Raw genomic sequence first — 24,985 nt, 5'->3', positions numbered from 1 at the left:
GTCCAATAAAGGTTTTTTTATTCTTCTCCATTATTGTCTTCATGTTTGTTGGACCCTATTTTTGGTGTATCTCTTTGCCAGTTATGTTCTCATCTGAATGATATGCCATTTTTTAGTCCATATAGCAAACATACATCTTTCTATATGGTTGTATAGACTATTTGGTCCTTCTAAAATTAACTATATATATTGCTATACTTAGTGTGTGTTGTTTCTAACATTGGTGAAACCTGTGCAGCCACATGGGGACCAAAGAAATAGGAGGGCCTACTTCCATCTCCAAAGCTGTAAGCAGATACATAAATAAGTTATGATTAGCTACTGGACTCAAGATGGCCCATAAACAGTTTTTGCTCAGGGGCCCTCTTCAACCTATTTTTGCACCGGCATCTGGGCATTTTAGAATTGTAGATTACATTTGGATATATGACTCTAGTATATGATTTATTGCTTCCCAACAGTATACTGATCCTGTACGGTACCAATGTCTGCACCTGTAACATTACTGACTGCAGGAGAGTGTGAGGGTAACACATAATAGGTGAAATGGTAGAAGTGTTTGGAACAAAAATGGTGTGTGTAGTGATTTATCCATCTTGAGACTGTATAGGAGTCTCTTGATGGTGCTTTTGTAGGTTGCGTGAAAGGGCATTGAGAGTGACAGTAAGGGAACTGTGGGACAAATATATCTCTGAAACTTATGGAAATATAGTTTAGAGGCACAAAAAGAATGCTGTCAAAAAGGTCAGGATGTAAGTAGTAAAAAAACACATGGATAACTGCATGGAACTGAAGGAGACCTAAAAATATAAAAAATATAGGTAACAAGAGAATGTGAGTACTCATTACAGGGACTATCATTTTTTTAACCCAAAAATCCCCTTTAAATGCTAATTATATAAATTTTAAAGCTGTATGCAGCTTAAACAATGTATCTGAAGTGCATTTATGATAACACATTTGTACTTTAAAACTATAGACAAATTAAAAATCTATTCATATTCCTGTTGCTGGAATAACTACTTGAATCAATGTCCCTTTTCATAAAATATTGTCTCAGATTTCCAGTAACAAAAATCTATAAGCTTTCTAAAGTGTTCTCTAGAGCCCTATCATTCTGGAAATGACAGAGGACAGATTTCACTGGTATGATCTTCTCATACATATTAATGACATTTCAGAGGATCATTTTGACTGAGCTTTCCATGTGTACATGAAGCCCAAACAAGCCTACAATAAATCATTGAGATCTGTGGTTACAAACTCATTCTCATGACTGAATAGGTAACCTGGTTGGGGTAGTGGGACATATGGTACTGTAGTTTAGCAGTTCTGTTGCTCCTGCTCCTCCTATGTTCACATGATCAAATCTGATGGTTGAAGAAGGTCCAACAACAGACAATGTGGAAAATTTTTCAATACTGTACAAACAGGCTAGACTGGTGAAAAACGTATCAAATATATCACAGTAGTTTATGTGGTTTAAGAAATGTGGCGTATCTTTGGACTGCCTAGGTTAAATTTACACTACCCATTAGTTGACTTGATTAATTTAATTTTTGGTGTATAGTGTCAAAGTTCCTCTATTGACTTCTAAGGATACAATTTTCTAGTTATTTTTGATAGAATGCTTAATTTGACATGGTTGATTTGTCAGGGTTGAAAATAAAATTGTTTCACACTTACTTTTATTTTAACAAATATGTGGATGACAAGATTTGTTAGTACTTACTAATTTATGGGTATTACAGGTTCTCCTCCTACGTGATGTACCACCTGCTTGTAAGTGTAGCTTTTCTCACAGCACTCTGGTTCGCAAAAAAACAGTCAGTACAAGTGCATGTCATCATATACATCCATTAGCCTACTCCAACTCAAAAACAGTTTTAGCATGCACAATGTTTTTTCAAATTGGAGAGGAAGATGGACAAGTCTGGTCAAGAATGGACACGTACAGAAGAGGGTCTCTGTAAGAATAATTTATGGGCTCTTTGAAGGTCAATAGCTCATCATAATGCAGAATACCACACTCATTGTATTGAAACAAGTGCACAATGCTTAATAAGTGACACATCACTGGACTCAGCGTCTCAGCCGCTACCTCATGCTGCCCTCAGATTACATAACAAAGACTTGCTGACAGATTCCCTTTAAATGAAAGATTTTGTAAATGGAATGGAATGAAATATAATGGTCAGCTACAGTTTCACTTTTTCTACATGGCAGCTGGGTAAGAACATGTTTTACTTAATTTTTCCATATTCCTTTTTTTTCTTGGTGAATGGAGTGACTTCTAGATTTACATTGTCATTACTTAGCTTTATCCAAGAGGGTTAATGTTGTGTGTGAAATCACGAGAGGCCATTTTACCCAGCAGTTAAAGTTTACACCAAAGGTTATAAATCCTATAATTTTCTGTGTATAATTTTCAGTTCAGTGTAAGTCACTGGGCAATCACTCTGCTTACCTACCACTAAAGTGACAAGATAAATGTTGGCTAATGTAGCTGAGACTATGTACTGCAGTTATAGCAATAACATGCATCCCAGTATAGATTTTATGAACGATATCACGTCATAATGATCCTATCAGAAATTAAACATATGTCAAGAATGAAGCATTGCCAAGGACTGCAATGAAATCACATATAATTATTTATTGATTTTGGATAGAAAGACAAAATATCATGGCTATTATGAAGCAATTCCTTTTTATTGCGTTTTATTTTTATTAAAGTTTAATCAAAACTTCAAGCTTGAATTTGTCAAAATGTATCAAAAACAGACTATTCTCTAATCCTATAAACTGTAGGAAAATCATATACAGAATAAATATATTCCTGATAATATATTGCAGCAGATTCCCATAGCACAACCCATCACATTATATATTGATTAGAAATTATTAAAAAGATTCATGTTCACTTTACTTTTGAAATATAAACTCATTTCGTTCAATAATTCATAACAGAAAAGCCCCCATGAACCTTCTACATTTTTACTGTTAGTAAAGCAGACCAAGCACATATCGAAGTACGCTGAACCTCCTAATTTCTTCAGGATTGGTCATGTAAGTAAATGGAGGTAGCCCAACAGTAGCCCTATAGTAGTAGACATGGTGGGGGGGGACATACAAATGTAATGAAAGAGGTAACATACATGTAACTGACCATAATATATTTAATTGTTGATGAGTAGAGATGAGCAAATCGATTAAAGACAAGTTAAATGCACTATGAATATATCCACACTTTTGGGGGCTGAATTTGCACAAATCCAACAAAATAGAAGCCAGTGGTGAGCTGGTATTTTGCTGGATTCTGAGGGCCGGGAAGGGGTTAAAACCCCCATAAACTCTAATACTCACCTCTCTTAAGCCCACCGAATACTTGTCCTGGCAAACCTTCTTCCTGCCCAGTCATCCCATCAATTTATTCTCTTTCCTTGGAGTATTTGGGCAGGCACTGCGGATTAATGGCCCCACATGGTAACATGGGGCTTGACCCATCAATGACGTGCGTTACAGCCCACGTGACCACATGGAGCCTAATCAGCGACAATGCCTGCCAGAAGAACCAAAGGGATAAGAAAAATGAAGTGGAGCTGATCAGAAGTTAGGGTGGAGAGCGGTGGCCATCAGACAGATATGGAGAAAGTTGAGCTGAGATGAGTATTAGAATTTATTAATTTTTTACCCCATCCTGGTAGATTTGATTCACACCAAACTTATTACATGCAAATCAAATTTATCCCCTGAATTGAGCGAATCTCCCCTAATCAAATTATGGGAGCTTTGCTCAATTCTATCAATTTCTTGAGTAAAGGCAATAAGCTATTGGAATTTGTGACCAGGACTTTTTAACTTATTTTTACATTTTTGGACCATGCTTTATAGCATTGACCAGAGCTTAGGGGTTGTAACATATTAAAAATGAAGTAAATATCAGCTTTAACCCCTAAGCCTGTTAGAGCAAATGGGCATCTCTTCTCCCAAACTAAAGGATAATAAAGCAATAAAAAGATAATTTACTACTTAATATTCATGGACATTTTCCCTTAGCATCTCACTATCAATTCACAAATACCTCATCTGCCTAATATACTGGTTGACAACTCTAGAAACTTAAACCAAATGCAAACGTTAAAAAAATATGTCTTTTAACTAAATATTAGTTCACATTATCATAATCAGATGAAAGTCTGAGGTATTTAGCCCTTGTTCAAAGAAGCAGGAGAGACTTTGTATAATTGTATTTTATAATTGTATTTCATGTTTTATCAACTTGTTATTTTTGTACACCTTGTAAGCAATGTACCTTTTTATTAAAGCAAAGACCTTGAAAACATTTGGTCTTTGTATGCCCTAAATAATCTATAACCTTACTTACAGTTAATTACTGTAAAGGAGTGTGTGTCAAACTGTGTGGAAGGTAAGTGCAAGATTAGGTGAATGGACATAGATTTCCCCTTCTAATAGTCACGCCATATGTTGGAATGGGGGGACGTGATAACAAGGTTCAGCATGTTTTCAATACTTTTCCCTTGGGACTAAAAATAGCGTGAATTAATTCTTAGGAACTGGACCAGTGGCCACATGTGGAAGTAGGATGGAAGTCCTGTGAACCACCTTCTACCTACAAGCATCCGCGGATCTTCTGTTAATTCTCCAGCCTGGTGCGAAGTCACTTGTGCGTCATGTCATAATGATCACATACTAGGACAGCAAATCAAACCAGGAGTCAGATATACCATCAGGTAAGAGGCTGTTTCCATTGCTCCTGTTCGATGGTCATACTGTAGATCACCTACATGGCTGCTGGAGCAGATTCTGAGAATTGATGCACTTGGGACTTTAATATAACTGATTCTTTGATGTCTGCCAATGGTCTATTGTTCTTTCCCCATTGAAATAAAAATGCATGTTTACTCTGTGGTCAGGAATTATACAGTACTATAGTTGTCAGCTAACAAGCATTTAGACATCAATCTTAATGGCTCATAGTGGAGATCATGCAATATGGAGCTTAAATGCGAAACTAGTGTTTAACCACTTTGGAAACAAACAACAGCGAAAGACACAATTCAGAAAAAGATTGAGTATATCAATTGAGCATAGACCAAAGAAAATAATGTATACCCCTTAAAAATTAACTTTTAATAGACATATTTAAAAGTATCTATAATACTATACAAAGGACAGTAATCCATTTAAAAGTATGGGGGAGGGGTGACAGGGTAAAGTATATTTTTGAAAGTCAGGCTTACCCTATAGAGCCCTACACGGGGAAAATGCCCTACCTGACAGCGGAGTTCTCACCCTAACGGATCGGTGTGGTGTCCCCGCTCCACGGAGGCTGTCCCTACCCTGTTTCTATCTGCCCCTATACAGACATACAAGCATAGAAAAAAAAACATCACCCTAGTGAATAAATAGACAGCCATGTCACATTTAACATGCTGGATGAGAAGAAATATTTAAAATCATGCTCCAGTTATATTGGCAAAGGGAAGGGTCTAAATATCAGATAAATCAGAGTAAATACTCAATGATTATTTCATATGCCGGATTTCCAATGTGATAGTGCACACAGAGAGGACCAGTCAGAGGGGGGCAGTTGTAAATATATCAGTGTACAAGATGTTCTCATATATAGACAAAAGTATGCGGATTGCAAGCTTTAATATAAGTTACCCCCCTAATGTCTCACTATTATTTATTAACAAGAGAAAAGCAGAGTCATCATGGTTTAGAAAAGAATACATATTTTATTGAAACATACATTAAAAAATATATAACCCAAAAACAAAGTGAAGAGAAAGGTAGACAATGAAATATCCGATCTAGCCACACAAAGCCTGCCTGAGTGCTGGATACTTAGTCAGGTTGACATAAATTTGCAAATAGAATAAAACAGAACAAAATACCATAACAGTGAAAGGATACTGCACCCCAAAATTCCTGACCAATGAGGTAAAGATTATGAAAATAAAGGTAATAGACCTAAAATTTAATAAAGTGCATAATAATGTCAGGATTGACAGGCTATTGTTGGACCAACCATGTGGTGGCGCACTCTATAGTGCACTGCTAAAAAGCAGCCAGACCAGACATGTCAGATAAGGTGCAGCGTGCATGTTTTCAATAGTATAAGGTTTTGCAAGTAAGAGGACATTTGCACAAAAATCCCCTAAAGGAAGAGAGGAAAGTAACCTCTTCTCACTCACTAGAGCCCTTGAGAAAGCGGCCCCAGCTGCCGTGAAACGCGCGTCGGGGGACCCACTTTGATCTCTATCCGATGAGCCTACCAACAGCCTGTAACCTTTGGTAAGAAAGCCATCCTCTTTATGCCTATTTTCAGTGACACATTTCCCCCGCTACCAAGCTAGTGAGTGAAAAGAGGTTACTTTCCTCTCTTCCTTTAGGGGATTTTTGTGCAAATGTCCTCTTACTTGCAAAACCTTATACTATTGAAAACATGCACGCTGCACGTTATCTGACAGGTCTGGTCTGGCTGCTTTTTAGCAGTGCACTATAGAGTGCGCCACCACATGGTTGGTCCAACAATAGCCTGTCAATCCTGACATTATTATGCACTTTATTAAATTTTAGGTCTATTACCTATATTTTCATAATCTTTACCTCATTGGTCAGGAATTTTGGGGTGCAGTGTCCTTTCACTGTTATGGTATTTTGTTCTGTTTTTTTTCTATTTGCAAATTTATGTCAACCTGACTAAGTATCCAGCACTCAGGCAGGCTTTGTGTGGCTAGATCGGATATTTCATTGTCTACCTTGCTCTTCACTTTGTTTTTGGGTTATATATTTTTTAATGTATGTTTCAATAAAATATGTATTCTTTTCTAAACCATGATGACTCTGCTTTTCTCTTGTTAATAAATGTTGTTTTTGAGTCGGTATAGGAGGGTGTTCGGGGGGATCTTGTTCCCCCACTTACACCCACTTTTTGACATTTGGGCCATTTTTCTAATTGTCTCACTATTATGGAGTCAAAATATATGAGTAAATACACCCGAGGTCCTTATTTAGTAACAGTACCGGCGCAACAACAAAATAACCATTTGCAGTATAGCATGAATTCTACTAGCTAAATGGCACTGAAACAGCAATTAACGTAATGATAAAGAAAAAGGCAAATTTGTTAATTGTAACCAAATGGACTTATCTCAATTTAATAGTGGTCCCAGTAAGTGTATTAGTCCCAACGCATTTCATCCCCTCCTTAGTTGGGGTTCATCAGGGGATGATTATAGGAGAGATCCACAATGGTTCAATGGGCTAGTGTGGAAGGTGCGGGGCACGGTTATCTTCCGGCTGGGATGTATTCACCTTCCACAGTAGCCCATTGAACCATTGTGGATCTCTCCTTATGCAAAACCTTGTGGGACATTCGAAAGGGGTTGTCCAGGAGTGGGGAGCTCCTTTAAAGTATTTCATTATGGAGCATGTGCAGCTGCAGGGTCTTTTTAAAAAGATGTTTAAACCATAGTAAATTTCTTATAAATTGCAATGGGTAAAGGCTCATTATTAACCAATTTACAACATATCACACAATAGTAGATCATATGTTGGGTGTAGCGTCGGCGTCCCTGCCTCCTGCTAGGCAGGGACGCCGTTCCCCTCACCTCTCCGCTCCGTGCCCGGTGGCTTTCTCCCACTCTGCTGGCAGCGTGCGCTGCTTCCCGGCCTCTGTGCTTAGGGCGCACGCGCACGCGATCCTCCTCTCTTAAAGGGGCCGCGCGCGCCGTCCTAAGGAGTCCCCGGCCAATGGCCGGAGGACCTCACCATATATAGGGCACCTCCTCCAAAATGGAAGTGCCTGAGCAATGTTGTTGCAAAGCCTTTCAACTCTGCTTCAGTCCTCAGGTCCCGTTACCAGATACCTGCCAGCTACCTGCCAGATCCCTGCTTGATACCTACCTGATTCCTGTCTATCTGCTTGCATTCCAGCGGTCCGACAGTCTGCCTTCCAACTCCTGTCAGTCTGTCTATGGATCTGCCCGCCCGCTCACCTGGGAGCGCTCACCTGCTACCTGCCTGCCAGCCTACCTGGAGGCTCTGCCGTCACTTGCCGTGACCACCTGCCTGTCCAGAGACTCCTGCCCGCTCACCTGGGAGCGCTCATCTGCTACCTGCCTGCTAGCCTACCTGGAGGCTCTGATGTCACTTGCCGTGACCACCTGCCTGTCCAGGGACTCCTGCCCGCTCACCTGGGAGCACTCATCTGCTTCCTGCCTGCTAGCCTACCTGGAGGCTCTGCCGTCACTTGCCGTGACCACCTGCCTGTCCAGAGACTCTTGCCCGCTCACCTGGGAGCGCTCACCTGCTACCTGCCTGCTAGCATACCTGGAGGCTCTGCTGTCACTTGCCGTGACCACCTGCCTGTCCAGAGACTCCTGCCCGCTCACCTGGGAGCGCTCATCTGCTACCTGCCTGCTAGCCTACCTGGAGGCTCTGCCGTCACTTGCAGTGACCACTTGCCTGTCCAGAGACTCTTGCTCGCTCACCTGCTACCTGCCTGCTAGCCTATCTAGAGACTCTTTCCCTGCTGTCACTTGCCGTGACCACCTGCCTGTCTAGAGACTCTTACACTGCTGTCACTTGCCGTGACCATCCGCCTGTCAAGAGACTGTCCCCGTCACTTGCCGTGACCTCCTGCCCTTCTACCCAGAGACTGTCCCTGTCACTTGCTGTGACTACCTGCCCGCCTTCCCTGGGAGCCACCCGCTTCCTTACAAGGACTGCCCCTTTGTATAGTTGCTCTGAGGTTCCACCTCCCAGACCCGTTACATTGGGTCTGTAGATGATGGCTGTGTTATCAAATATCATCTTCCTCTAACAGGAGAGGGTAAAAGCCTAGTGGTGTTATCCACTTAAATGGCGCTGTCAATCTCTGATAGCATTTGTAGTACACAACCAGAGGCACACCATTCCAAGCACCCATTGGCTCTCTCATAGTGCCATCATGGGGGCAGATAGATTAGCATGGCATGGTCTGGTGATTACCCCTCTGCTTATCATTATAGTACTCTTGTGAGAACCATATATTGTAAAAGTGAATGGACATTCACAGGTTCAAATAAAAACAATGTAAAAAATTTAAAAATATATAATTAAAAAAACACAAAAAAGTGCACTAAGAATAGATCAAAATGTCTCTATCCCAATATGTTATCATTAAATCATCAGCTCAGGGTACAAGACCAAGCTTTCATATAGCTGCATCAAACGAAAAATTAAAACATTACCGGTTTGAAATACATTGACACAAGCAAAAGTTTCTTTTTTTTACGTATTTCAGAATATTTTTTCGTCACTTAAAAAAAATTCTAAACAAGTTTGGTATCGCTATAATTTTACTGACCTGAGAATAATATCACTAGGTTAGTTTTAATACACAATAAACGCCTTAAATGGTAAATTTAATGGGGTCATTCAACACTACAACTTATCCTACAAAAAACAAGCCCTCATATAATGCAAAAAAAAAAACAAAATGGAAAACTGACAAGCTGTGAAGTGGTTTAAGGGGTTGTCTATGCAAAATAAAACTATGCTCAGGGGATGAGATATGTAAAATTAACAAATTCTATCATACTCACCTATTGGCACACATCTGGATTCACCATAGGCTGCACTGTGATGCAATGACAGAGAGCGGTGATGGCAACATTCCACCTGCTGCCAGACCACTTACAGCAGCACGTCATCATAAAACATCTGCCAGCTGGTTGACATTTTGTTGAGTTGTAGAGGACCAGGAAAAGATTTTTAAAATAAATAATATTCGCTTGCCAGTCCTGTTCCACTATTAGCCATCGTCTGGTCCTTCACCAGATCTAGCTTCTTCTTTCCAAACATTTCAAAGAGCACTTCATCCTCCTTGGCCTTCTTCACTCAATTCCAGGGTCTCAGTCATCATGAAGCAGAGCAATATGTCGCATGTGATGTCATGGTGTGCACCACAAGGGCATGTTTGATGTCATAACATACACCATGACATCTAAGGCATAGTCAGCACCTGAAGCCCCATCAAGTGAAGAAGCCTGAAGAGGATGACACAGACCAGATGGAAAGAAGAGGTCAGAAGTCGGGTGGTGGCAGGAACAGAACAGGTAAGTGGTAAGCTATTAATCTTTTCTTTTTTACAATATGCAGTTATTATACTCTGGGGTCTGGAGAAACATACAATTCACATTGAATAACATTAATGCAAATAGAATTTGCATACCAAATTTGAATGTTAGCAAATTTTCTCATTTTTACTTCCGAGGTCTTTTTGGATTCCATGCCTCAGCAGGTCAACGATGTTTTAGCGGTATTAGCGAGATCTGTACAATATTAGGTTTTGATGTCATGGCTGTATGGTGTACACATAACAAAAAAAAATGTATAACTCCTATTATAATGGACTCTTTCGTTTGCTATTTCTTATGAGTTTAAAATATAGAGTTAGAGCTTATATGGCATAAATTTCAGAGAGTATCAGTGAGACTTGTAATACACCTGCTGACACTAGTGAGTTTAGATCTTTTTCTGACAGAGGTATTTCAGGACTGGCAGCTCAACAACATAACAGCATGAAACCGTGAAATAATCACTTGTAATACGATGTAGTTCATTTCAATTGAGAATCGGATACAGAGCATAATAGGTAATCTTCACTTCTGTATTTTATTAGAAAAATGTTTTGGATTTTTATCAAAATTATCCAAACTTACTAGAAACTAATGACTGAAATGATATGAAACTATATTTCATAATTTTAAGGTTGAAAGAAGACACAAGTCCATTGAGTTCAGCCTATAACTTAAAATGTTGATTTTGGGAAAGACAGTGCTAATTGCCCTATATTAGGGAACAATTTATTTTTCCTCTCTACATAGTCAAACATATTTTGCAATCATTTTTTGGGTCTGATCTTATTCACAAGATTTTCAGATGTTCAGACTATTGTTCGTCCTTACAGTTATTAGCTATTATATTCAAGTGGAATTAAATTCTACAGGGATAATACAAAAATGCAAATTTGCCAAAATTATATTTTTTTGTAATTCGCTGAACTGTGAAAAACAAGAAAAGAATGTCACCCGTCCAGTCGTTGACACATCTTCTTATCACCACTATGAGTGCTGAGTTCCTGGGCCTCTCAACGCTAGGCTGGGACTTACGACTCTAATAAGACCTGGGACATTTATGCACATGCACGTACAAAATCACGACGTATCTAATGATGCCGTGAACTTACACGAATGCGCAAAATCATTACAGGCCTCAACAGACTATTGTGAAAAAGCCTCAGAATTCAGCATTCAAGGGGGTGATAAAGAGATACAATGAGGACCAGAACAAGTGAGTTGAGAAACTGAAGGACAAGAGACTTGAGCAATGAAGTGAGCATAAGTATTTTTTCTTTACATCTTATGTTTATTATACCATGAAGTCTGAAGGGACCGCAGAGCTTAATAAGGGACATTCAATTCATGGAGAATAACTTCTCTCCGAGTCGAATTTCCTAGGAAAATCTTTGAGAAGAGGCGATTTCAAACTATGCCTGATCCGCTCATCTCTGCTCGCAACCCTTACAATTTTTTTACATTAGTCTATTGACATTATTTAACATACAAACTCAAAAGTAAATTGATTTTCATTAGTTTCAATAAGATCTACTAGGATGTATTCATTTTTCTATAAATCCACACTGTTGTTTTTGTTCCACATTTAGAATTCCCATAGATAAGACTAACGCTAGATTCATATCTGCATTGGAGCCTGCTATTTTTTTTTGCATGATAATAGATATACTAACAGAAACCTGACGGACCTCATTATAATCCTAAAGGATCCATCTGGTGCTGATGAAGTCTTTCATGTAACACATCTGTCCCTGCCATAAATTCCGTTATCTTGTTCCTAATATGGAACAAAAGGATGGAAAGCAGAACACAGGTTAAGAAAAATTAAGAATAAGTCACTGAATCAAAAATAAGAGTGTGAACAGAGCCATGCATCCATTTGCAATAGAGTTTTTACATTTGTTATACAGTAGTAATATGTTGTTTGGTAAAAATATGGACCTTGAGGACTTGTGGATGATTCCTTTGATTCACTAGATACTAAATTAATTATTAGTTCTATAGAAATGATTAATTATTAATGTTTTTCTTAAAATATCTGTTTGAGCAGTCTCAGTATTTTTTTTCCTGGCAATAGAACTGAATCTAAAGAAACGGAATCAAAACTGAAGTGATTTAGTGTAATTGCACAAATATAATTAACACAAACAAATCACCCAGTTTTTGTTTTATTTTCTAGCTAAACTTTTCTGCAAAACAAATGAGTACAAAACTATAAGAGTACGTGCACACGATCCGAAGCTGCAGGTTTGACGCTGTGTGTTTATGCAGCGTCAAACCTGCAGCATTCAGATGTCACAGCACAGTTAATGGGATTTGTCGAAATCCATGTCCACTATGCGTCTCCATGCACCTGCAACTCTCAGAGACGGACATGTGGGCGGTCTTTCAGACCCGCAGCATGTCAATTTCTCTTCCGGATCCACATGTGGACTTTCCCCATAGACTAACTTCTATGAGGAAAGTCCGCATGTGGAAAAAAAAAAATGGAAATGGGGCCGCTCATTTGCATAATGAGCGGAAGCCGCCGGCGCCTATTCTGCGTCGGGGCCGCAGGCTGGTACGCATCGTGGGCACATACCCTTAAAAAGAGAAAGTGCATTAGTTAACATGACTGATAAAAATTGTCAGTGTGACTAAAAGCTCACACTAAACTAAAAGGGCACAGATTCACCAAACAATTTATTGCCGGAATTCCAGTGTAAAACGGATTGAAATGTTGCAAATTTTTGCACCAGTCCCTGTGGTGTAAATTACAACAGAAATGTTCTCTAGTTATTCACTGGAGTACATTTCCTGTAGTGGCACATAGCAGCTCTAAAATGAGCCAAATTCTTTAACCACTTCGCACCAGAGCCTGTTTTTGCCTTCGTGACCGGGCCAATTTTTTCAATTCTGACCACTGTCACTTTATGAAGTAATTACTCTGGAACACTTCAACGGATTCCCCTGATTCTGAGAATGTTTTTTCGAGACATATTTTACTTCATGATAGTGGTAAAATTTCTTTGATATCACTTGCGTTTATTTGTGAAAAAATCGGAAATTTGGCAAAAATTGTGAAAATTTTGCAATTTTCAAATTTTGAATTTTCATGCCCTTATATCAGAGAGATATGTCACACAAAATAGTTAATAAATAACATTTCCCACATGTCTACTTTACATCAGCACAATTTTGGAGCCAAAATTTTTTTTTGTTAGGGAGCTATAAGGGTTAAAAGTTGACCAGCGATTTCTAATTTTTCCAACAAAATTTACAAAAACATTTTTTTAGGGACCATATCATATTTGAAGTCACTTTGAGGGGTCTTTATGACAGAAAATACCCAAAAGTGACACCATTCTAAAAACTGCACCCCTCAAGGTGCTCAAAACCACATTCAAGAACTTTATTAACCCTTCAGGTGCTTCAAAGGAATTTTTGGAATGTGGAAGAAAAAAATTAACATTTAACTTTTTTCACAAAAATGTTACTTTAGACCCAATTTTTTTTATTTTCACAGGGGTAACAGGAAAAAAAACCCCACAAGTGACACCATTTTGGAAACTAGACCCCTTAGGGAACATATCTAGATGTGTGGTGAGCACCTTGAACCCCAAGGTGCTTCACAGAAGTTTATAATATTGAGCTGTAAAAATAAAATTTTCACATTTTTCCCAAAAAAACGTTTTTCATCCCTTAATTTTGCATTATCATAAGGGTAATAGGATAAATTGCACCATGAAATTTGTTGTGCAGTTTCACCTGAACACGCTGATACCCCATATGTGGAGGCAAACCACTGTTTGGGCACACGGCAGGGTTTGGAAGGGAAGGAGCGCCATTTGACTTTTTGAATGTAAAATTTGTTTGAATAATTAGCGGACGCCATGTTGCATTTGGGGAGCCCCTGATGTGCCTAAACAGTGGAAACCCCCCACAAGTGACACCATTTTGGAAACTAGACCCCTTAGGGAACTTATCTAGATGTGTGGTGAGCACCTTGAACCCCAAGATGCTTCACAGAAGTTTATAATAATCAGCAGTAAAAATAAAATTTTCACATTTTTCCCACAAAAAATGTTTTTCATTCCCTAATTTTGCATTATCATAAGGGTAACAGGATAAATTGCACCATGAAATTTGTTGTACAATTTCTCCTGAGTACGCTGATACCCCATATGTGGGGGAAAACCACTGCTTTGGTGTACGGCACGGTTCGGAAGAGAAAGGAGTGCTATGTTGGCTGGGATAGGCAGCAGACACCATGTCACATTTGAAGAGTCGCTGACATGCCGAAACAGCAGAAACCCCCACAAGTGACCCCATTTTATAAACTACACCTCTCAAGGAATTCCTCTAGGGAAGTAGTGAGTATTTTTTAATTTTTAAATTTATACCATTGGGCAGTGAAAAAAGCATAATTATATTTTTACCACAAAAAAATGTTTTACCCTCAGATTTTACATTTTCACACAGGGCAATGGGTAAAAATGGTGCCAAAATGTGTCACACAATTTCTTCTAAAAGTGGCAATACCCCATATGTGGCTGTATCGTACCACTCAGCCATACGGCGAGATCTGGGGGGGACGGAGCGCTATTTGACAATTGGAGAACAAATTATTGTAGAATAGGCATTTGGATTTGGGAGCACAACATTTTCTGAATTTCTTTTGGGGGGCAAGGGCCATTTTGCTTTTCCAGAGCCTTTCTGCTACCAGTAACTTGGAAGTCCCTTATATTTTTAACAGATGACGGACCTGAGTGGGGACTAGCTTTTTTTGAGGACTGAGTTGAAGCTTTTATTGGGAACATTTTACGTAACATTTATCCGGCGCTCTAGGCTGAGCACTTACATTGGGGTTTCCATCTAAATTTCCAAGTGATGTAATTCAGATGAAACCCCTGCGGGATCCATTCACTGTAATGAGGCAGCAGAGTTACTCTGGACTCCGACTGGCCTCTGTTTAGTGGTGTCCTTTTGCACAAAACTGTGGCCAACCGCACTTTTATGCACACCTAAAACAAATGACACCGTGGGATCACAGGCCAGACGGCATCCACAGTGGCCTATATCTGCCTCATTACAGGGAATCTTCCATCATGGGTTCCGGCTGAAACACATATTTCAGAGATTTACACGGAAACTCTGGCGTAAGTGCTCAGCGCAGAGCGCAAGATAAATGTGTGCCCAGCCATACTGCGATCTTTGGGAAACATAATAAACAAATCAGTAGCAGGTGAAGAATTGGTTTTATTTATTTTTTTACGCCGTTCCTAGTGTGATATAACTGATTAGATTACTTTATTCTTCGGGTCGGTGCGATTACAGAGAAACCAGATTTATATCGGGCTTTTATGACTGACAGCTGTCACACACTAAGAGACGCTTATTTTTTGCAAAATCTAGTTTTTGCATCGCCATATTTTGAGAGCTATAATTTTTCCATATGTCGACCGACAGAGTAATGTGACAGCTTGTTTTTTGCGGGACGAGTTGACATTTTTATTGGTACCATTTTTGGGTACGGGACATTTTTTGATCGCTTTCTATTCTGTTTTTTGGGAGGTAAAATTAACAAAAACCAACAATTCAGGAATTGTTTTTTGAGGGTTTTTTTTATGCCGTTCTGCGTGTGGTAAAAGTGATCAGGCAGCATTATTCTTCGGGTCAGTACGTTTACAGCGATACTACACTTACTGTATATTTTTTTTATGTTTTGGCGCTTTTACACAATAAAACAATTTTATAGAAAAAATATTTTTTTTGCATTGCTTTATTCTGAGAGGTATAACTTTTTTATTTTTCGGCTGATGGAGCTGTATGGCGGCTTTTTTTTGGTGGAACAAGATGACGTTTCCAGCGGTACCATTTTTATTTCCATTTTGCTTTTTGATCACATTTTTTTCCACTTTTTGTTTGGCGATATGAGGAAAAAGCATAGTTCTTTGCTCCGTTTTTTTATTTATTTTTATTATGGTGTGCACAGAAGGAGTTAATTAGTGTGACAGTTTTATAGCTCGGGTTGTTTCGGACGCGGCAATAGCAAATATGTGTACTTTTTTTATTTTTGCATAAATATACGGATTTATCGGTTTAATATTTTATTTATTTATTTTAATTTATTTTGTATTTTTTTTCTAACAGTTTCAAAACATTTTTTGTTTACTTTTTTTTACATTTTTACTTAGTCCCTGTATGGGACATTAATTTTTATTTTTCTGATCCCTGATCTCATGTAATGTAATAGACATATATTACATTACATGAGATCTTCACTGACTGTTTCACAGTCAGTCTCCTGCCAGGCTTCAGCTGCAGGCTGTTGGCTGAGCCAGGCAGGACACCATATATGGCAGAGCTGGAGGTGGTCATGTGACCTCCAGCTGCCATAGCAACCCAAGGTCCTGGAAGGTATCAGGGGTCGTCGGAGGGGTAAGTGGACGACCCCCTCTACTCCTGCTGTCTTCTATATGCCACGATCACTATAGATCGCGGCATATAGAAGACAGCAAAGGGTTAACATCACTGGGACCTGATCCAATCAGGTCCCGATGATGTTCCCTGTCAGAGCTATCGCTCTGCACCGCTCCCGCAGCGTTTGCAAGACCCTGGGGTCCTGAGCGCTGCGGGACCACCCACCGTTTTTAAACGTCCGTGCTGCACAGAGCCCAGGCAGCGCGGACGTTTATCTACAGTGGGCGGTCGGGAAGCGGTTAAAAGAAATCTGTCACCAGTGTTTTGCATACCCATTTGAGAGCAGGATAATGTTTTGACAGAGACCCTGATTCCAGCGATGTGTCACTTACTGAGCTACTTGTGGTCATTTTGAAAAAATCACTGCTTTATCTGCTGCAGATCTAACAGTTAGGCCACAGTCATATATGTTCAGTGTTTGGTCAGTTTTTTCCCTCAGTATCTGTAAGCTAAAACCAGGAGTGGGTGATAAATACAGAAGTGGTGGCGTGTTTCTATTATACTTTTCCTCTGATTGTTCCTCTCCTGATTTTGGCTTACAAATACTGAGGAAAAAGACACACCAAATACTCAATGTGTGAATGTGGCCTTATCTGAATGTTGAGCTCCATAACCCCGTCCACACCACTGATTGGCAGCTTTCTGCCAAAATGCAGAGTACACAGAAAGCTGCCAATCAGTGACGGGGCGAGGTTATACAGAACTAATGAATATGGAAGACTAACTGGCAGCAGATTTACTAGTCCTCTAGTGAAAATCTCCTCCTGTTAAAGCAGTGATTTTATCAGAACTACAGCAAGTAGCCCAGTAATTGACATATCGCTGGAATCAGAGTCTCGGTTTCTATATTATCCTGCTCTCAGATTTGGAGGTAAAAACCTGGTGACTGATTTTCTTTAACAGGCTAAAACCTGTTAATGAATTTGGCACATCTGGCTTCAGTGCACTATTAAGACTGGCATACAACATGCCAGTCTGGATGAATCTGGATAGTATGCTGCTGTGAGTGGAGACTACTATAGGCTCTCTAGGCTCTCCGCCATGACTGAATGCCAGCTGCTCACCGGAGAAATAAAGATTATTTTCTCCCACAGGAAAAATATACCTTTGTACCATGTTATCCAGTAGAAAGGAGAATATTAAAATTTGAGAGTCATCAGTGGTGAAACCCTTTAAAGGCTAACTGAAAAGACAGTAACAAATATCAGCTTTGAAGATTACTCCGGTCTCTTCATCAGTCATAGACACACTATGCCTGACGCTCTCATCTCAGGACTCTCAAATTGTCATATTTTTCATTTTCTCCCAGTAGCCGTACATTCAGTAAAGTGGCCAGACTGCATTGTAATGCTATTAACCTGCTGATTAACCCTATATCTGCAGGTTAATAGTGTTTAGGGACATGACAGGTTCCCTTTAAGCTAACCATCAAAAAACATGCAAAGAAAAATTGGGCAGGAAAGAAAACAGATATATATTTTCTACAGATGTGGCAATCATAACATAATGGGTGTCACTCTATAATAATTGCGCAGTGCACTGCCCCATTCTTTGCTTTTTACCAATGGTAGATGTTCCTTTTTAAAGTTGAACAGGTTTTGCTTTAGACAAATAGTATACACGTGGCTTTACCTGTGTAGGGCACTATAACGGTCAAGATGATGGCAGCTACATCTGTTCTAAAATATTTCCTGACCATAATGTGTTATTGAGCGCTACCTGGTAGATCTTGCCAGTGCCATATTCTTGTCTCTAACATTAACATGTAAGTATAAGGTGAAACCGGAACTGGAAGGTACAATGAAACTGTGAATGGCTTCTAAATTTTTACAACGCACACACATTTAAAATTGTTACGCTTTCATAACTAGCAATGTTAATAATAAAACAAGTAATTCACGTAAAATAGCATGCAAAGATTTACTTACTGCAACACCACTGCGAGTGACAGCTTCGCGGTATGTGAAGTTGCATACTGCCCAGGCAAGATAATATGTAGACATTAAAGGAGTCTGTGAGAAATGGTCAGTAACCCATCCACCTTCTTCAAAAACTGATGTCTCCACTGGCATATTAGACAGTGACATGTAAGAAGTTTGATGTCTGATACTTATTTTAAATGTTGCCTTATAAATAGGTTCGTCAAAGCATGGAAATGCTTTTCTGGCATGGATAGGAGAGAATTGGGTAACTCCAAGTGACCTAAAAGACAAAAATGCCAAAGTTATGTTAAATAATTAACATATCCATATTATTTTATTAAATTAATTTACATATAGTAAAGATTTTTAAAATACACCAGAACTTAAAGTAAAGGGGTTCTCCAGTAAAAAAAAGTTTTCATCTATCCACTGGATAGATAATACCTTATTGAGCGGTGGGAACTCAATTACTGAGACCTGCAGCGATTGCAAGAAACGAGAATTTTTATACCCAACAGGGAACTTTTATCCACTTTAGAAGTACGCAGCAGTGCTCATGCCCAATCGCTGTTCCATTTGATTTTTGTAGGGTTGATGGAAAGAGTGTTTGCGAATGAATGGAGTGGCTGCTGGGCTTTCGTACTGCTGCTCTATCTGAACAGAGTTAAAATTTCCCTATCCTGCTGATTGATATAGATCCAATAGTTGGACTCCTACTAATCAATAAGTTATCACATATCTGGTGAATAGGTGATATCTTGTTTCCACCAGAGAAATCCTTTAAAGAATAAGAACATTTTATATGTTTTATGCCCTTTAATTTTGAACAGATAGATGGGGTCTACAGCACCCATACTCAGTCCGGAGCAAACTGCTCCTGTCTTCTGAGCTGCACACTTCGGAGTGGTCTTTAGAGCAAGCAGTGGAGGTCTCAGGACCTGGACTATTTTTTCAGAATGAAAGGGCTTAAAAGGTGTAACAAAATTCCCAAAAGCTTACTTACTCTTTAATATTAAAAGAATTTGCTTGTTTGTTATACAACTAGTTTCTCTTTTACTCCCCCATCACCCATGCAACTGAATAGGGCCTGGATGCAATAGCTCAAACTACATGAACTAAAGAGGTGTTGTTTACAGAAAACAAAAAGCTAGAGATGAGCGTACTGATCCATGGAAGATCGAGTTCGAATTGAATTTCCTGAAATCTGCAGTTTCACGCAAATTCGAACAATCTGTAATAAGCTTCGGGGTTCGTATTTAAAAAAATGCCTGAGTGCACACAATGCTTTTTCAAAAGGCAAAATAATCCAGGTGGTCTGACATCAATTGTGGTAAGTTGGACATATGGGAGTAAAATTTCTATATAATTGGATGATTTAATGCATGACTATTGAGCACGCCAAATGAGAAGTGATGATTATAGATGAGCGTTGTTCTACTCGAACTGTTCGCCAATCTCAAATTCGAGCTGTTTTGGGCGGTGTTCGAGCCGGTCGGCGAACACGAACAATTTGAGAAAAATTCGACTGTTCGAGGTTATGTTCGATAACTGTTCGTGCACCAAAATCATAACTGGATTTTTTCTCAGTAATGATGAAAATTAATGTTAATACGCAGTTTGAGTGTACAGCGGGGCGGGGGGAGGGGCAGGGGATGGATCTCTGCAGGAACAATGAAGATCTCCATTTTTTTTTCTCTTTCCCGCATTTGCAGTGGGGAGGTGCAATCTGTCAGCCTATCAGCAGCGCACACACGGAGCGAAGTGCTTTTTTTCACACAAGCAAGGGCATGTGTGATTGGCAGTGTATGTCACATGTCCTTGCCCTATAAGACCAAGCCATTTTCCCCGTCGCCACCATTTTCTCACTGCTGCAGCTGCGTGTTAGACGGCACCGCTGTTGCTGTGTGTGCTATACCTTGTTAATTTCAAGCCAATTTTCGCACAAATATACAGATAGCTTGGGAGTAGGGAATAGTTGTGATTGCAGTCCTTTTAAGGACTAGGTTACAGCATTTCCTACGACTTTTATCAGGGAGGTCTGTGCTCTTAAATAGATAGGTTGTGGGAGTAAAGACTAATTGTAATTGGAGTCCTTTTCAGGACTAGGTTACATGAGTTCCTATCAGTTTTTGCCAGGCAGGTCTGTGCCAGTGCTGTGCAAGTTTTTTTCACAGCATTTGGCTGAATCTAGCAAAGCTAATCCTTTTTGGCCTATTGCAGAGTGTGTTAGTCAGTGGAGTAGCCTATCTGTGTTGCAAGATATAACACCTGTGTATAGAATACCAATTTTTTTACTGCACCTAGTGAAGTAAAATCTTTTGGGCATAGCATCATTCTATTAGTCCATCTATACTGACCTACATCAGGTTGCAAATTAAAAATAATTTTTTTCTGCATCTAGCTCTGAAAAAATATTTGGGCTTCTAGCGGTGTGTGGGACTTGGTCTATTAGTCCATCTATACTGACCTCCATCAGGTTGCAAATTAAAAATAATTTTTTTCTGCATCTAGCTCTGAAAAAATATTTGGGCTTCTAGCGGTGTGTGGGACTTGGTCTATTAGTCCATCTATACTGACCTCCATCAGGTTGCAAATTAAAAATAATTTTTTTCTGCATCTAGCTCTGAAAAAATATTTGGGCTTCTAGCAGTGTGTGGGACTTGGTCTATTAGTCCATCTATACTGACCTCCATCAGGTTGCAAATTAAAAATAATTTTTTTCTGCATCTAGCTCTGAAAAAATATTTGGGCTTCTAGCAGTGTGTGGGACTTGGTCTATTAGTCCATCTATACTGACCTCCATCAGGTTGCAAATTAAAAATAATTTTTTTCTGCATCTAGCTCTGAAAAAATATTTGGGCTTCTAGCGGTGTGTGGGACTTGGTCTATTAGTCCATCTATACTGACCTCCATCAGGTTGCAAATTAAAAATAATTTTTTTCTGCATCTAGCTCTGAAAAAATATTTGGGCTTCTAGCAGTGTGTGGGACTTGGTCTATTAGTCCATCTATACTGACCTACATCAGGTTGCAAATTAAAAATATTTTTTTTCTGCATCTAGCTCTGAAAAAATATTTGGGCTTCTAGCGGTGTGTGGGACTTGGTCTATTAGTCCATCTATACTGACCTCCATCAGGTTGCAAATTAAAAATAATTTTTTTCTGCATCTAGCTCTGAAAAAATATTTGGGCTTCTAGCAGTGTGTGGGACTTGGTCTATTAGTCCATCTATACTGACCTACATCAGGTTGCAAATTAAAAATAATTTTTTTCTGCATTAAGCTCTGAAAAAATATTTGGGCTTCTAGCGGTGTGTGGGACTTGGTCTATTAGTCCATCTATACTGACCTCCATCAGGTTGCAAATTAAAAATAATTTTTTTCTGCATCTACCTCTGAAAAAATATTTGGGCTTCTAGCAGTGTGTGGGACTTGGTCTATTAGTCCATCTATACTGACATACATCAGGTTGCAAATTAAAAATAATTTTTTTCTGCATCTAGCTCTGAAAAAATATTTGGGCTTCTAGCGGTGTGTGGGACTTGGTCTATTAGTCCATCTATACTGACCTCCATCAGGTTGCAAATTAAAAATAATTTTTTTATGCATCTAGCTCTGAAAAAATATTTGGGCTTCTAGCGGTGTGTGGGACTTGGTCTATTAGTCCATCTATACTGACCTCCATCAGGTTGCAAATTAAAAATAATTTTTTTCTGCATCTAGCTCTGAAAAAATATTTGGGCTTCTAGCAGTGTGTGGGACTTGGTCTATTAGTCCATCTATACTGACCTCCATCAGGTTGCAAATTAAAAATAATTTTTTTCTGCATCTAGCTCTGAAAAAATATTTGGGCTTCTAGCAGTGTGTGGGACTTGGTCTATTAGTCCATCTATACTGACCTCCATCAGGTTGCAAATTAAAAATAATTTTTTTCTGCATCTACCTCTGAAAAAATATTTGGGCTTCTAGCGGTGTGTGGGACTTGGTCTATTAGTCCATCTATACTGACCTCCATCAGGTTGCAAATTAAAAATAATTTTTTTCTGCATCTAGCTCTGAAAAAATATTTGGGCTTCTAGCAGTGTGTGGGACTTGGTCTATTAGTCCATCTATACTGACCTACATCAGGTTGCAAATTAAAAATAATTTTTTTCTGCATCTAGCTCTGAAAAAATATTTGGGCTTCTAGCGGTGTGTGGGACTTGGTCTATTAGTCCATCTATACTGACCTCCATCAGGTTGCAAATTAAAAATAATTTTTTTCTGCATCTAGCTCTGAAAAAATATTTGGGCTTCTAGCAGTGTGTGGGACTTGGTCTATTAGTCCATCTATACTGACCTACATCAGGTTGCAAATTAAAAATAATTTTTTTCTGCATCTAGCTCTGAAAAAATATTTGGGCTTCTAGCGGTGTGTGGGACTTGGTCTATTAGTCCATCTATACTGACCTCCATCAGGTTGCAAATTAAAAATATTTTTTTTCTGCATCTAGCTCTGAAAAAATATTTGGGCTTCTAGCAGTGTGTGGGACTTGGTCTATTAGTCCATCTAAACTGACCTACATCAGGTTGCAAATTAAAAATAATTTTTTTCTGCATCTAGCTCTGAAAAAATATTTGGGCTTCTAGCGGTGTGTGGGACTTGGTCTATTAGTCCATCTATACTGACCTCCATCAGGTTGCAAATTAAAAATAATTTTTTTCTGCATCTAGCTCTGAAAAAATATTTGGGCTTCTAGCAGTGTGTGGGACTTGGTCTATTAGTCCATCTATACTGACCTCCATCAGGTTGCAAATTAAAAATAATTTTTTTCTGCATCTAGCTCTGAAAAAATATTTGGGCTTCTAGCAGTGTGTGGGACTTGGTCTATTAGTCCATCTATACTGACCTCCATCAGGTTGCAAATTGAATAAAAAAAATTTCTGCATCTAGCTCTGAAAAAATATTTGGGCTTCTAGCGGTGTGTGGGACTTGTTCTATTAGTCCATCTATACTGACCTCCATCAGGTTGCAAATTAAAAATAATTTTTTTCTGCATCTAACCCAGCCAATAGTTTTGGCCTAATAGCACAGTTTGGCCACTCAGCTCTGCTCGGTTACCATCCATTGTTTTTTTGTGCAAACAACTCCAGAGTTGTGAATTAGTTAACCACCAAAATGAGTGGAAAAAGGCCTGCTGCTGGTGGAAAGGGGAATAGGCGTGTTGGGAAGGGGAAAAAAGGTTGTGTCCGTGGGGTAGGTGCAGAAGAAAGACCATCTTCCAGCCAAACTAAAATGTCTACTTCTTTTAGCGGACAATGTGATAAGATCCCTTTCTTACGGCCACGCCAATCGCTACAAATTCCAGATGAGGCACAAAAACAGCAGGTGCTTCAACGGATATCAAGTGCTCCTTTAAGTGGGCTCTCCTCCACATCAACTTCAACATCACAAATACTCCAGTCCTCAAAGGTGTCACCCAAATCGCACTTGCTTCCTCACAGCTCCCAAATCTCCAGCTGCCCGCCTGAGTGTGAGGTAGAACAGATGGTTGAGTCTGCAGAGCTGTTTACTCATACTATAGCCTGGGAATCAGAGGTCGACTCCAGCGCTTCTGTGAATCCAGACGAGGAAATGATCTGCACTGATGCCCAGAATCTTTATGAGTCGGATCCAGGACCAGACGCAGAAGGTTCTGACCATAATGTAGACCCTCATTCCCAAACTGTAACTCCTGTTGGTGGAGACAATGAGGAAGACGATGATAAGACTCAAATACCTGATTGGAGCGACAACTTTAGTTTTTTGTCAGGGCAGGAACAGGTTGGCTCTGAGGACGACGGGTGTGATAACGCACAGGGTGATGATGATGAGGTCGGAGATCCCACTTACTGTCAACCCACAGTCAGCCAAGAGATGAGGTCAGCAGAGGAGGTGGAGGAAGATGCTAGTGACGACGAGGTCAGGTTGCGCCTTCCTGGACAGAGACGTAGTACTGGAAGCACGTCAACAACTGCATCCTCAAACACAACTCTGCCTCTCACCACAAGTCGTGGTGGCTCTTCAGGTCGCATGGGTGCTAAGCCTTGCATAGCCTGGGCATTTTTTCAGATCGATAAAGATGACCCAACTCGTGTTATCTGTAACATTTGTCAGCAAAAGCTAAGTAGAGGCCAAAAAATACATAGTTTGAGTACTTCATGCATGAACCGGCACATGGACATGAAGCATAAGTTGCAGTGGGAAGCTCAGTGTGCTACAATGCGGCCTAGCCGGCCGGGCCAATCACCGTCTGCCATATCTTGTGCATCCGCGGCCTCTTCATCCTCTGTGACTGGGGGGACAGCAGTCACACCTGTTTTGGGGCGCAGACCTGCCACCTCTTTACCCGCAACAGCCAGCGTGATTGGCAGGTCATCATTTTCTTTGGAGGTGGTAACACCAGCTGGTGTTGAGCGCTGTCCGACAT

The 24,985-nt window shown here is 39.6% G+C and overlaps 1 protein-coding gene across 1 annotated transcript in view; it reads right to left on the bottom strand.

Annotated features, from left to right (window-relative positions):
• TRHDE (thyrotropin releasing hormone degrading enzyme) overlaps positions 1-24,985 on the bottom strand; it is a 1,416,750-nt gene that overhangs the window by 1,241,242 nt on the left and 150,523 nt on the right. The window contains exon 2 of the mRNA XM_073651798.1: positions 18,545-18,818. Coding sequence (XP_073507899.1) covers positions 18,545-18,818 — 274 coding nt within the window. The remainder of the gene's footprint in view (positions 1-18,544; positions 18,819-24,985) is intronic.

The sequence above is a fragment of the Phyllobates terribilis genome, unplaced genomic scaffold (assembly GCF_046119375.1).
Source record: "Phyllobates terribilis strain yellow unplaced genomic scaffold, ASM4611937v1 Scaffold_11__3_contigs__length_659146591, whole genome shotgun sequence".
Classification (NCBI taxonomy): domain Eukaryota; kingdom Metazoa; phylum Chordata; class Amphibia; order Anura; family Dendrobatidae; genus Phyllobates; species Phyllobates terribilis.
The sequence above is the reverse complement of the archived record's forward strand: the minus strand, read 5'-3'. Positions and strand labels throughout refer to the sequence as shown.